This window comes from Mastigoproctus giganteus, chromosome 4 (genome assembly GCF_048544385.1).
Source record: "Mastigoproctus giganteus isolate SK-2022 chromosome 4, ASM4854438v1, whole genome shotgun sequence".
Classification (NCBI taxonomy): domain Eukaryota; kingdom Metazoa; phylum Arthropoda; class Arachnida; order Uropygi; family Thelyphonidae; genus Mastigoproctus; species Mastigoproctus giganteus.
In genome coordinates this window covers 68,697,757-68,713,274 of record NC_143578.1, presented here as the reverse complement: position 1 = coordinate 68,713,274, position 15,518 = coordinate 68,697,757, and the positions used below count along the sequence as shown (strand labels likewise).

At 33.8% G+C, this 15,518-nt stretch overlaps 1 protein-coding gene across 2 annotated transcripts in view; it reads left to right on the top strand.

Moving 5' to 3' along the window:
* The window catches only part of LOC150086817 (reelin-like), a 1,004,591-nt gene that overhangs the window by 537,185 nt on the left and 451,888 nt on the right, over positions 1 to 15,518 (top strand). For both annotated transcript variants that reach the window (XM_090372773.1, XM_090372772.1), the window contains 2 exons: positions 4,680 to 4,791; positions 8,994 to 9,144. In XM_090372773.1, the coding sequence (XP_090228899.1) occupies positions 4,680 to 4,791; positions 8,994 to 9,144 (263 nt within the window). The remainder of the gene's footprint in view (positions 1 to 4,679; positions 4,792 to 8,993; positions 9,145 to 15,518) is intronic.

Sequence of the window (15,518 nt, the reverse complement as noted above, 5' to 3'; positions counted from 1 at the left end):
TATCAAATATCCTAACTCTTCAGGAAATCATAAGATAGCCTTTCAGTAATACCATTGTATCTGGATTGCATTTCTGTATTTCAACTGGCTAATATCAGTTTAGGACTTCATTAAAATTTTGTTATTTTTCATTTTTATCCACCTTTAAAAGTTCTATATTTGTGACATTTGGTTTCTGGCAGCTTTTATGCTAGTTAGTGTCTCTTTTCAATATTTTTAAACTTGACTCACTTTTAAACAGCTCTATGTGTATATTATATGATAGGAAATAAATAAGATGTTAATTCTGTCCTTGAACATTTTCTCTAATTTGTTTCCAAAATTAGGGTGGCACAGTCACTCACAGATTCTTAGTATAAATAACATTCATCTTAAACAAATTCTAGCTTTGACATTTCAGATATTCATGATAGTCAAGATTTCATTAATATGAATATGAATGTGCATGGGTAAACATTGAACTAAGAGAATTGAACATTGTTCCTAATCTTGGTAAGTATTTAAGCTAAATACAGCAGTAGAACACACAGAGTAGGGAGAAAAAAAAGGTGACATGTATTTATATGTATTTGGGGTAGGAAAGCAATGTGACTGAATTATTATGGTAGACTTTAATTTTTCAGAGATAGACTAGACGTTGTCGGTTGGGTTACCAACACAGCAATATATTTTTGGATCATTATTTGCTATGATCATTGTATTACAGTTAATGATCAGAAATTCTTTACTTAGAAAGTCTTGATACAGAAATTTTCAATGTTGGCCCAGTCTTTTGTAAAAATAAGGTCAAATATATTGGTCTCTTGTGTGATATTATAATATTTATATGTTCTTTATCAACATGTTAGAGATATCACATGGGAGAAAAATATATGTGACCTCTTTTTTTCTAAGAATTGATATTCAGATATCAAAAATTTTTGTGTAAAGGAGCCATTAATGGCTCTTCTACACAAACTAATGACCAAAATATATTAATTTACCAATGATCAAAATATATTAATATGTGACAGAGCTTGAGCTTATGCTTATGCTTGCTCCAGAAATGACTATTGTCTGTGAGTCACTGGAGGAACAGTAGTGTCCCCAAATGGTAAAGAGAGAAAAACATAACACAGAATAGTTTTATTTTCTGAAACTGTTTCAGTTTCTGCATTAAAATAGCACCCAGCTTCTTTACTAAAATTCTGCATTGTGCTAATGCAGTCTAGTAGTAGGGGTTATATTATACACATAACTTACATTTTCAATCCAAAGTTTTTCTTCCACACATTGCTTGGCTACTCATTTAGATTCAATACATTTATTTGCTCATTTAGATTCAATACTTTTATTTGCAGTTTGACATAAAGTTGCTAATTGGAGCTATCTGTTATTTGATGATGGAGCTATATAGCTCTGAAACCTTGGTGACCAATGAATTTGCCCTTTTGATGATGTTAATTAATTAAAAATTATATTAATAACTTTAGGTTGACTCGTGGATAATATAGTCATTTCTAAAGTGAGTGAGTGTAAACCCAAGCACTGGAAGATAATTAGAGTCTTCAGACAATAAAGACAAAAAACTAAAGTATTGAGTAGTGTTATTTTCTGAAACTATTTCAGTTCTTGCATTGAAATACTACTCTGCTTCTTTATTAATACATGTTTTCTTAATGCAAAAGTTCTCATTATCACTTGAATCCTTGGTAAAAATGAGGTAAAGAATATTGTCCTCCTGTGTGGTGTCTCTAATCAATAAATAAACTACTGCTTTAGGAGTGCCTTACCTGAGTTGCCATATATCTCTGGAAAATTGGCCTCCAATGATTAAAATCTCTCATTCATGTCTGCATGCCCATTCCATTTTTCTGTATAAATTGTAATTGTATCATGCTCATTTATTCTGTAGCTTATCTTCAATATAATTTTTGCATTCCGATCACTTTTGCAACATCAGAATTGACTGAATAATATTTTAGTCTTTCTCATCTATAGGATATACTCTGCTCTGCTTGAACTGGCATACTTTGCAATGAAAAGCATAACACCTCTTCTGCCCTCTCTGTGTTTCCTGTGCACATTGTTATTTACAAAATTCAGATTCCCTATACAATGTATCAGAATGATACCTTATTTCTGTTATATCAACATTAGTTCTTTGGATTTGGCAGGTTTATTGGCTGTACTGTTAGTATTAGTTTATAAACATATGAAAGTATGTGTATCCATCTCATCACATGTAGTTTTTTATTTATGGTGGTGTGTCTGGATAATATTCCAGGTGCCCATCATAAGCAACTATATAGGATGTGTGTGTGTGTGTGTGTGTGTGTGTGTGTGTGTGTGTGTGTGTGTGTGTGTGTGTGTGTGTGTGTGTGTGTGTGTGTGGAATATTGTCCAAGCACTATGCACTCTGGATAATGTTCCAGATGCTTTCACATTGAGTCCTAATTTTTCCCAATATCATCTCATAACTATAAAGTAAGAGCTCAGATTGTTGTTGTCTAATAGTATTATTACTTGCATAAACAAAAAATCACTTTTTGTGCCTTACAAGTTGATAATTGTTCTGCAGTATCATCAAGTTTAATATTGACAAATGTAAAGTACTACACATGGGAAACAGCAACCCCAGAGCAACGTATCAACTCTGTGGTACTACACTGACAGTGGTAGAGAATGAAAGGGACTTGGGGGTGGTTGTGCAGGCAGATATGAAGTTCTCTGAGCAGTGCAGACGGGCTGCAAGAGTAGCTCATGGTGTATTGTCAATGATATATAGGAATTTTTCTAGCAGGGATAAGGAGGTGATTATTCCCTTGTATAAGGCAATGGTCAGGCCACACTTAGAGTACTGTATACAGGTCTGGAGGCCTCATTTCAAGAAAGATGTAGAGCTGCTGGAACGAGTACAGAGAAGGGCAACAAGATTAGTGAATGGAACAAAGGGGTGCTCTTATGAAGAAAGGCTTAAGTTTTGCAAATTACAGTGTCTGGAGACTAGGCACCAGCGAGGTGATCTGATAGAGGTGTATAAAGCATTGAATGGTTTGAGCATGCTCAATGCTGATGGGATTCTTCCTCTCATTCGCTCAGAATAATCACCTGAGAGGGCATAAATTCAAATTGAGGAAAGACAGATGTAGGATAGACGTGCGGAAATTTGCCTTTAGCCAGCGAGTGGTTGGTTGGTGGAACAGACTTCCATCCCTTGTCGTGGAAGTTGATAGACTAAATAAGTTTAAGGCTCAGCTGGACAGGTATTTTGAACGAACAGAGGGGTGAAGTGGAAGTGGTTTTTTTTTTTTTTTTTGCTGATGCTGCATAAGCTTGCTTTCTTGCATCAAATGCCTCTACTAATGCTAATGCTAATCAACTTTTGTGCCTGGCAGATATATACCTTTTCTTCTTCCACCTCTCTCTGTTACAGAATTATTTCCCATTTCTGTAAAGCTTGAATCATCCAGAATTATAGCCTCCTTTTACACCATTGGCTTTTGTCCTTAGTGATGTATTGCTGCAACTAGATGCAAGTGAGTAGGCATCAGTGTTGGTTTATTTCTCAGAACCTGGTGGGTCCATTTATTTGATTTTCTTCAGGACATCAACTCTTTTTCTTCAGGCACTCAAATTTATCCATCAAAACTCTGAATTTTTATTTCATTTCTTATTCTCTCTTTGCATCTAACACTGATGCAAGCAGATCGTCTTCATCAGTAGTATGGCCTGCTATATAAGCTTCAAATATGTGATATGCTTGATGCAGGTGCTAAGACAGTATGACCCACAAACAAATTTCCTGCGGTAATTCTCCAAGTCATGTCATCATGAATAATTCTAACATCACTGATCTCATTCTAACATAGTTACAACTAAAAAAAATCAAACTAAATTTATATTACAGCATGCTACAGTGATGTGATATATTCAATGAAATGCCATTTATAATATGTTAAAGTACTCTTTAAACTATTCAACACTACAATTTTAAGTGAAAATTGGGAGAAACACTAATCAGACTATATTATAAACCGTTAATTACAGTACTGATTATCATAAATTTTGAACTATAGCTTTAATCAGCTGTAGTTTCCAAACTGCAGTATAATATATATAATACATTGTACTTTATATAATACATTATATAATATATATAATACATTGTACTTTATATAATACATTATATAATATATATAATACATTGTACTTTATATAATACATTATATAAAGTACAATAATATTTGCAATAAAATTTAACACTGTTTATAACAAGTTCATACATGCTTTTTTATAATTCCACAAAAACTGACATGCCTTATGATGCCACCTCTTGGGAAATTCATACAATATAGGTTGATCAATTTGCTAAGTGACTAGTGTGCGTGTGTGCTTGCGTGCATGTGCCCCCGTTTCCTGTTTTTTTTTTGTTTTTTTTTTTTTTTTTTTAAACAAAAGGATTTATTTTTTTGTGAGTTGTGGCTATCTGATTTTTTTAAAAAAACTTTTACATAGGTTTGTATATAACATGTACAAAACAAATAGGTTTTATTTATCAAAGAGATAAGAATTTTGCATTGAGATGTCATTGATTAATTTGCAGTTTTTACATTTCAGTATAAACTTTTCCATTTTTACATTTGACAAAAACTGTACTTATTTAGATATCCATACATGCATATATATCTTATATTTAGGAACTGCACTTTGCGACTGAAACACCCCCTTCATATTTTATTGTGCCTATTAATGATCCTGGAGCTAAATCAAATGCTACACGTCTAAGATTTTGGCAACCTCACCATTCAGGTAAATTTCTTTAAAATATATGTATTTTTAAACTTTATAAATTTAAAATATAACAATAACTAGGAAATTCACTTTTTATCTTAAACAGAGTACTTTTTTTTTGTGGGGAGTGGGGTGAATGAATTTACAGAGAATTTTGAGTGTTCGTCATTATAAATAATATAGTAGCAGATTCGCTTTTGAGAGTTTTGTTCACATATTTATTATTATTATTATTATTAGCCATATGGTGCAAGGAAGCCTGAGGCTTATACTGCACCAGCCAAAAAAAAAAAAAAAAAATTCTGAATTACCCCGAGAGAGAGAGAGAGAGAGAGAGAGAGAGAGAGAGAGAGAGAGAGAAGTAGAACGGAATCACCAAGAAAGAGAAGAATGATGATATCCAGCTGAGGATCCTGGGTGTGCCAAGCCCATACTCACCAGATGTGAGTCCCCGGGGTTCATATGAAAGAAAAATTGCCAGAAACATTGATTTGTAATCCAACATGCATATAATTGAATTTGAAGATTATGTTAGTATCATGTTTGAAGATTATTTGCAAAACTGAGTTCGAAGGCATAAGTATCTTTAGTAAAATGGCAAAGTTGAATTCCCAGTGTGGGAAGAGAGTTTTCAAGCTATAGAAAGATCAGTCTATAATACGAAGGTAAAGAAGTCCTAGGCATCCTTGGTAAAGTCACCAATTCACTGTCTTGCCATCGTTTTTGTTCAGATGGAGATGATCTGTGCTAAGATTTCATTAATTGTATTTTTTTAGTGTTGGGCAGATTATAAAGATTAAAGAGATCAACAGTTGAGCCAATTATTGGTATCTTGACTGCAATCCCTTCAAAACTTTCTGAATTTGTTATTTCACAGTGTTGAGCTCATTTTTTTTCAGATGGTTATGACTTCACCTCCTTTGTACCTTTTATATGAAATGATGTCAAAGAATGTAATTAATTTGATTATTCATAAAGTTCAGGTTCAGTCCACCAGACAAATGATATATGACTAGAATAAAAAACAAACTGCCTGCAAACTGCCTAATAGGCAGGTTGTTTTTTATGCTCTTAACATAACAGTTTGCCAGTGCAGACTGTTATGAATTAGTTTTGATAGTTAACAGTACTATAACAAAAAAAAGTCAGGAACCTAAATAGTTGTTTTCATCACTTTTCCACTGCTTTAGAAGTATCATGATGTCACCATTAGTAAATATTCTTATTGATTTTTTTGTAGGTGCTTATTTTCAGAAAATGCTGGCTGTAATACAGCCAGCTCTATGAAAATGAAATATTAAACTTATAATGTAACTATAATAATTATTTTTTTAAATTTAAAAATATAGCCTTCAAGGTTTATAACACAACTGTTTAGGAATATTGTTTATTATTTTTTTCTAATTGGTCTTAATATATCATGTTCATATTTGGAACTATCAGAAAAAAAAATTTTCTGATAGTTCCCTTTTTGTGTAGAAAATTGGTCACTCTAAAAAAATACCTTAATAAAGACAGTACTATGAATAACAAACTTAAAATAATTAAAAAACAGTTTGTGTGAGCCAGGGAGAATTCTTTTCACTTTTTGTGAGAACAGACTATCAAATTTTTATAAACTTTGAATATTTGTGCATGGTTCCTATCAGTTTCTTGTATGATTGCCTGCTGTTAAAGTGAAACTGACTTTTCTGAAAGAAGCTAGAAATAGTGTCACACTACTTTTGACCAAGTTTTTGTCCATCAGGATATTGGGTAATAGGTTATATTGTTGCCAGAAGAAATATACTTTAGATTGAAGACACTTAAGATCCAAGTTATCTTAGTTAGCTAGAATTATTATTTCTGTATGAGAAATGATTGTGACTATGATGGATTTTCTCTGTACTCCCAGCAGGTGATAAAAGTTAAGACTTAATAGCATTAGCATTAGTAGAGGCATATGATGCAAGAAAGCAAGCTTATTCAGCATCAGCAAAAAAAAAAAAAAAAACACACACACACCACTCCCATTTCACTCCTCCGTTCGTTCGAAATACCTGTCCAGTTGAGCTTTAAATTTGTTTAGGCTATCAACTTCAACAACAAGTGATGGAAGTCGGTTCCACCAACCAACCACCCGCTGGCCAAAGGCAAAATACTAGCAATAAACCTTGCTCAAATGCCAACATATCACTAATTCATTCTCCATTTATAGATCCAGCCAATAATCATTTATTTACTTTTATTAAATGTATTTATTATTTGTATTATTGCTATTTGTTCTTCAGATTCTTTTCAGTGCTATTTCTGTATTACAATAGAATCTCAAAAATCTGGTATTTTTGAATATTTCTCTGAGGATAGTTGATCATGAACTTAGAAGGGGAAGTAGGTTAGCTAGACTTTAAAAAAAAAGTATAAATCCAGAACTACAAGTTGGATTTATGCATTATGTCTCATTAATAATTTTCAGACATCAGTTCTTTCTGTTTTACATATTTTCTAGACTACAGGTCATCATCATATATAGCACAGTGAATATAAACACCATCCTCCCCACTATTGGTTGAAAAGGCTTGAGTTTGAATTTCTGAAAACTTGGGTTTTTCAGATGTCTCACAGCCTTAATTGTTTTGGTGCACAGACTGTATGTCATTGTTACTAGGCATTTGCAATGTATAAAATCAATCAATGTATGAAACATTCAATATTACTTCATGGTATGGTACTTAATAATACAGTGTTATGTATTTAGTTTTTAAGGTGACTTTATTGCTGAAATAATATTGCACTATTTATACCTCATATTAAAAAAAAATTATGTACCAAGTATATAATGAGTTGCTGCCACTCTACTCTGAGACTGATAGTGTCACTGATTATGAAACTGTTACAGTAAAATGAAACATTATGAAACTGGTACAGTAAAATAAATAAAAAAAGTATTGCTGCATTATTTTTATTGAAAAAATTATTTCAGTACAATGAAATACAATGAATGGAATTTTTCATTGTACTAGTGTATAATGAAATAATCTGTATAAAATATATTATAATAACGCTAAAATTATTGGTCTATGGTAACTAAAATGAGATATATAATTTTTACACTCAAATGATTTTAATTCCTGAGTGAATACTCCATCGATTGTCATTCCATTACGTGTAGTATTTACTAAAGTATTTGACTTAATATCTAAACTGAAGACATCTTTCATAAATTTACAAAACTTCTTTCCAGCCTCAGAATTTAATTCTAGATTGAAATCACCAGCAAGAACTATAGGTATACGATCCAGTGGTTCTTCCAATAATTTTGTGCCTTCAATGGAATACAGCATCAAATTCTTGTTTACGAATTTTTGAATTATATCTAATGACATCCCTGGAGTGATGTATATGGCAACGATGAAAATGTCTCCAAATTCATCTGATACTGCTGTCACATTGCTGATATTATGTTGTACTGCACTTGTTGCATACAATTGAATTTTCTTGGGCACATGCATTGTACTTGTTGTGTCACTGCAGCAACAAGTACAACGGATGCGGGTTTTGTGACAATTTCTAGGTAACGTAATGCTTTTTTCCAAATAACGCCAGTAAAAATGTTTTTAACATCAATATTGGACAATCGCAACACCCATGCCAAAGGCAGCCTTTGAACTCACAACCTTTATTTCTTAAACAAGTACATGACCCACTGAACCAATCTGGCAATAATAACATTTTAGCTTAATGCTTACAACTATCATTCTGCAAAAATTATAGGGATCAGAGATATTATATTATATAATAAAAATTTTATTATTCAGTAAAAATTTCAGAAATTCAGCATGTGCTGGTTCTGATGAGGCCATATTTATGAGGCTCAACTGTAATTCAGTAGTATTACTTTAGATTTTACATTTCAAAAAGAATGGTGAAATTCATAAAATATGTTTGTATTGTACATATGAATTTTTAAACATAGTTGACTTCCTGCAATTATTATGAATTTGAATTTATAGTAAAGCCAAAATACAGAGGCACAAATTGCTGTTTTAAAGCGACTTCTGAAAAAAATTATGCCATGTAAATGCTGTACATAATATGTAAATAATTCAAAATCATAAAATATTAATTTTTTTATTTTAATTTTATTTCAAGTAATAATATTTTTAATATTAATATTGAGTCCAAATATGTTTATTGAAATAAGCATGAAAAGCAGGATTTTAATATTTTGATTCTTTTAGGGTTCAGTATGATTGAGTGGGCAATTGATGACCTCTTTATAGGTGGTATGGCATTGTCACCTAATGTTCTTTATGACACTTTAGATATTTCACCTCAGCTGGATGCATGGTTATTCTGGCCAGGAGCAACCATTGAGTCATTTTGTAATAAGTAGGTTGCATCTTTTAATTTATTTATAAATCTCAGTTTTCATTTTTGGAACCTTTATCCATTAATTTGCTGAAAGAGAGATTGTTATGTGGTTCTTCATCTTAAAGAATATATTAGATATTGTGATATAAAACACTCCTATATCACATGGATTTTTAAAATAAACAATTTAAAACAAGTCTAAATCAGAGGTTTAGCAACTAGAAAACACAAATTAATATAATAAAATAATCCATTCATAATGACAAGATCACTAATAAACTAGTGGTGTAATGCAAATGAAATAAACTAAGAAAATAAAGCCAGTGCTATATGACAAAAGACAAAAATAGAAATGAAAAAAGGAGAAATACACTGTACAAGGAATTAAGCTAAGTCTTGTTTTGTTCATTTAAGTCAATGCAATCATTACAAAAGATACTGAAAATTAAAGAGACACCTAGTTAAAGTAGGAAAAAAGTCTAATGGAAAAGAAACCAAGATGGGGAAATGGATAGAAATTTTGGGACTAATATTCTGCTCAGAGAAGGAATAATATGTATGCTTGGGCAGCCAATGGAAGAGCAAGGGCATCTACAACAAGAGTTCAAAAGCAAAATACTAGGAGTGAATCACTAGAGCAAGGGAGAGTGGTAAATAGAGTACTTTGGAGCAAAAGGAATTAATGATGTAGATAGAGATTATCAAAAAGAGTCACAGAGACAAAGCCTGGGAACCAGATTTTAAGATGGAGGAGGGGGAGATGGAAGAAGGCAGAGGGCAAACATGAAGACTTCACCATGTTTAATTTCATAGAAAGAATTAAACTTAATGAGAACTGAATTCAAGAATCCAGTACTGCTGAATTATAAAATAATATGAGACACTTAGGTGTCAGTAAGTAGGAAGTTCTGTATTAGTTATCTGAGGCTAGTCTTGAGAGCTGTGCTAGTTTGATTTGGAATTTTTTTGGTGATGATATTTGATAAGTTTCTTCATCATTTTGATGTGGAACAAGTTGAAGTAGACTTGGTCGAAGTTCTAACGCACTATGAAGAAAGCTTCTTCTAATAAAAGTAGGATCAGTTCAGAGTATACTGTTGTATTGCTGAAATTCCACATGCCTCTGCAACAAATGACATGTTCTACAATCTTAGACTTTTTTTTTTTTATTCTGTCATATTGCTTGTCTTTTTTGTGTTATTCTCTTATCTTGCACAGTCTTCCTTCTGTAAGATTTGTCTATATATTTTATGATTACATGAGCATTGATGAAAGTATATGTGGATCTCTGGGCTTAAATAGAAATTGATTTTTCTTGGAGAGTGTATGTTTAATGGACTGCATGCTTGCATAGAATATAGAGATATTGTTGCTACTATTTGCCTTGCCAGTGATTCTGCTCAACTGGGATATAGAGGAATGAACAGTTAGCTTTATGGTTCAGTATCATTGCTGAACCATAAAGGATATGAAAGTTTATAATGTCTTTAATGATCTTGTTATTCATTTCATCAGGTTTATTTTTTCTTGCAGTTATTTTGATATTGTTCAGTTCTTGTTGAAGGAATTGAGAGTTACAGATTTTTAGGGCTCTGAGGTTGTAAATTCTAATTAGATATGGATATCAGTCTGACATATTTGTAAGCTTGAGCAGAATTTTTAAAAACATAACACATCAATATATATTATGTTTTTCAAATAATATTGATTAAAAATATGTCTGTTGAAATAAGCATGAAAAGCAGATACAGTGGTGCCTTGCAATTCGACTATAATCCGTCGCCAAATTAGAATCGAATTGCGAATTTGTCGAATTGCGGGTCAATATTTTCCATATAAGTTTATGGAAAATTGATTAATTCGTTGTCGGAGAGAAATACACAGTATTATTGACTTTACTATATTCTACCATATAACAAACGAAATTACAAAATACATAATGAGTACATACATTTCATTGAGCCTTAGATGTTGGAAGGATGTTTTATTTATCTTGTTCTACCCTTTTTCTTCTCCTCTTGGCTTGAATGGGGATGAGGAATTGATCAAGGGTGGACTGTCTCTCTCTCTTTTTCAAGATAGCCTTGAAGTGATGCATAGTAGTGTTGTTAAACAAGTCTGTCATTCTAGTTACAACAGCAGTGTTGGGGTGCCATTTTAAACAAGCAGACTGCACCTTCTCCCAATGGAATAAAATTTCTTTAATGGCAGCTGTTGGCATCAGCTCTTTTCCCCTGTCTTCTTCTTCTTCTTCAAGTGAAATTTCCTTTTCTCTCTCTCTCTTTTGCTTCCTGTTCGCTGAGTGTTTTGAGTTCTTCCACGGTTGGTTCATCATCGTGATCCTCCACAAGCTCTTCCACATCAGCCTCATCAACTTCTCCTATGTCGAGGTTCTCCGCCGTCGAAATGATTTCTTGCATGGCCGCAGTTGCTTCTGATTCTTCAGCGACATGGATTGCATTGTTGTCATCCCAAAAAAAGGAAGGAACGAGTTTCTTCCATGATGCACGAAGGGTCCTCTGTGTCATTCCCTCCCAGGCAGTTTTAATAAAGGAAATGGCGTGAAGAATATTGAACTCAGTCTTCCAGAACTCCTTCAGTGTCTTATCAGAAGAATCAGTCACGTCAAAAAGCTGTGAAAACAAAGCCTTGGTGTAAAGTTTTTTTAAAACAGGCAATTACTTCTTGATCCATGGGTTGGATCAGTGATGTGGTGTTTGGAGGCAAAAAACTGGACTTTGATGAAATCAAAGTCAATTTCAAGAATGTTTGCCAAGTCTTGGGGGTGGGCACTAGCATTGTCAAGAATCAGCAGTGCTTTCAAAGGTAAATTGTTGTCAATGAGGAATTTTTTTACACTCGGGGAAAACTCCTCAAAAATCCAATCTTTTAAGACTTTCTGGTCTACCAAGACTTTTGCATTGGATCTCCACATCACTGGCAGTTTGGACTTGATGATTTTCTTCCCAAAGCAGCGAGGATTTTTAGAGTGGTAAACAAGAAGTGGCTTTACTTTAAAGTCTCCGCTTGCATTTGCTGACAATAACAAGGTAAGCCTATCTTTCATAGACTTATGTCCTGGGAGCATCACTTCTTCTTGCGTGATGTATGTTCGATTTGGTAAGTGCTTCCAAAATAACCCAGTTTCATCCCCGTTAAAAATTTGCTGCAGCAAGTAGCCTTCCTTCATGATTAAATCTTCAAATTTTTTCACAAACTCTTCTGCAGCCTTTTTATCTGCACTAGCGCTTCCCCATGTCTGAGAACACTATGGATACCTGTTCTACCTTTGAATCTGTGAAACCACCCACGCCTTGAATTCATCAGTTTGATCTGAGATACATCCTGGAATTTTCTTCTGCAATTCTTCAAAAATTAACCTAGCTTTCTCACTGATCATTGCCTGAGTTACTGGATCTCCTTTCATCTGTCTTTCTCTAATCTAGGTAAGAAGCAGCTTTTCCATTTCTTCATTGATTAAAGATCTGTTTCTGTCAGAAATTTTCATTGCTCCAACGAACACCCTAGCACCTATAATCTTGTCTCTCTGTTGCCAAAAAGTTGCCACGGTTGACCTAGGGACGCGCCATACTCTTGAGCTACATCTGTAATTGTTCTACCTTTCTGCACTTTTTATATAATTTCTTTCTTCTTTTCTATGCTCAACCAAGTGGGTTTCTTTCCTGAATTATTCCGCTGTTCACTTCTCTTTGGACCCATTATCAAATTTCACTCAAAAAATAAATAACTGCCAAAGCACAAAATTTTTTACTTTATGAGAAATGCAGAATTATTAATTAGCACAAACAACTAGAGCAAACGTGAACTCAGACTACGATTATTAATGAGATAATGTTGTCTCATAACTGAGGAAGAACTGACGGCATATCTGTAGCTATCTTTGAGGGAGGCTAATGTAGCTGAACAATTGAGGGATCTATTCCCACTTTATCTATCATTGGTTAAATGTTACTCCCGCTCTTTAATACCATTGGTTAATATGTATGAAGCAGCCGTCACTATTTAGTGCTATTTAGTAACGTTAAATGCAGTTACGTAGTCCAGCAAAGAATTCTATCGTGCAATATCATGTAGCGTTTTTGCCGGCCTGCGAAATCCAACTGTCGAATTGCGAGACTGTCGAATTGTGGTACGTCAAATTGCGAGGCACCATCTGTATTAATATTTTGATTTTTTAGGTTTTTGTATGATTGAGTGGGCAATTAATGATATGTTTTTAGATGGCATGGCATTGTCACCTAATGTGACTTTTAATATTTCACCTCAGCTGGATGCATGGTTATGTTTTTAAAATACCCATAAATAAAGCACACTGGGCCATGTATTATTATTGTTATTATTATTAGCTATATGGTGCAAGGAGGTCTGAGGCTTATGCTGCACCAGCCTAAAAGAAAAAAATAAAAAATTCCCGAGTTATTCTGAGAGAGAGAAAAGTAGAAGGGAATTACCAAGAAAGAGAAGAATGATGATATCCAGCTCAGGACCCTCAGTGTGCCCAGCCCATACTAACCAGATTATTATTGAGCGCGCAGCTGATTGAGCCACAGCATAAAAAAAAAAAAAGTCTTTTTTTTTTTTTTTTTTTATATTTGCGAAAAATGTCGTGAAAAAAACGACAACACTGACATTACAATATTTATTTTAGAATTACTAATCAAATTATTTGCTAAATATTTTTTGGCCCCTGGGGAATTTTTTTCTTAAACTGGCTTTGCAGTCAACATGTTAAAGGTAGAAGGAGGTGGTTAACTGTTGGGTAAACTGTAAGTGCTAAAATAACCACTGGTGATTCGGCAAACTCACTAACCCCACAGGTCCCAATACTGCCGGATTAATAACAGTCGACCTGTATATCAATTATTAGCTTCAAAGCTACCTTCAGTGACCTTCCCAACATGTATAGAGTATAGTATGAATTATTGTGTTTTTTTTTTTTTTTGTGTTTTTTTTTTACTTTGTGTTGGTATCAGACAGTAGTGACATCTCCCGATATACTATAATTTTTCTGTCTATATATATATATATATTTTTTTTTTTCTATGAAAACCCCAAACACGAGAGGTATTAGAACCTATAGTACTTGGTACCATGCTTGGGTTGGAGGTTGAGAAGAGGAAAGAAGATTTGTTGACCTTAGACTTGAACTTCCGTAGACTGTAATTTTCAGGAAATACGTATGAAGAAAGGTTGTTCCAGAAAACGGCAGTTGAATGAATAATCGAGGAAGATGAAAAGTTGGTTCTGTGAGTTTGAAGTTGGACAGTAAATGGACGTTGGCTGGTGGTAGCACGTGTTCAGACCATTTTGAAAGAGAGAGAGAGGGGAAATTATAGAAGCCAATTCAGAAGAGCAGTGCCGATGGAAGTATCTGTACAAAAGGCATGCAGCTGAAACAGTACATTTATGAGACAGCGAGTGGAGAGACTCTGTTAGAGAGGAGTCATTAATTAACCTAACTGCCTTACTTCTGAATGGAATCTAGAAGCCTGAGAAAGGTTTCGGGAGCACCGCCCCAGATGTGGAAATAATATTCCATGGTAGGGCAGATTTATGATTTGTACAGAGTGAACAGCTGTTTGGAAGAAAAGTAACGCCAAGAACGAAAGAGAAAACCACGTTTTTTAGATGCAGAGGAAGCAATATTTGTAATGTGCTTTGCCGAGAGAGATTAGAAGTCAGGGTAGTCCCCAAAAGAGATATATCATTTTGCCTAGAAATTAGAGTGTCACCAAAGATAAGCATAGGAGCAGAAGAATCCTTTTTGCGAGATATAAGACAAGACTGAGTTTTAGAAGGATTTAAATCAACTAAGTTGTCTTTGTCCCACTGGAGAATTACCTGGAGATCAGCATTTAAGGAATTGGTAGTGGATATTCAAGAAGTCGAAGCTGATTGAGCAGGACAAGGTTTCTCAAAATGGAAAGTGGAATGCAATGTGCTATCACCAGCAAAACTATGGATAGGATTTCCAGTCAATGGAAGAAGGTCATTAATATACAAGAGGAAAAGAGTGGGGGAAAGAACTGAACCTTGGGGGACACCAGCATTAGTGGAAAAGTTAGAAGACAGAGAGTCATCTACCATCACACTCAGTGAGCGATCAGAGAGAAAACTGGATAATCAATTACATAAAACAGTTGGCAAACCATAAGATGGAAGCTTGTTTAGAAGACCTTTATGCCAAACAAGATTGAAAGCCTTTGAGATGTCAAGAGCAACTGATTGTATTTCATAAAACTTTTCCATTAAATTTGTCCATAAATGGGTAACATACTAACATAAGCCAGAACACCAGAGGATTGACACTGATGGAATCCATACTGGCTATCATTGATCAGGTGGAAGGTTTCTAGGTTGTTTAAGCATTG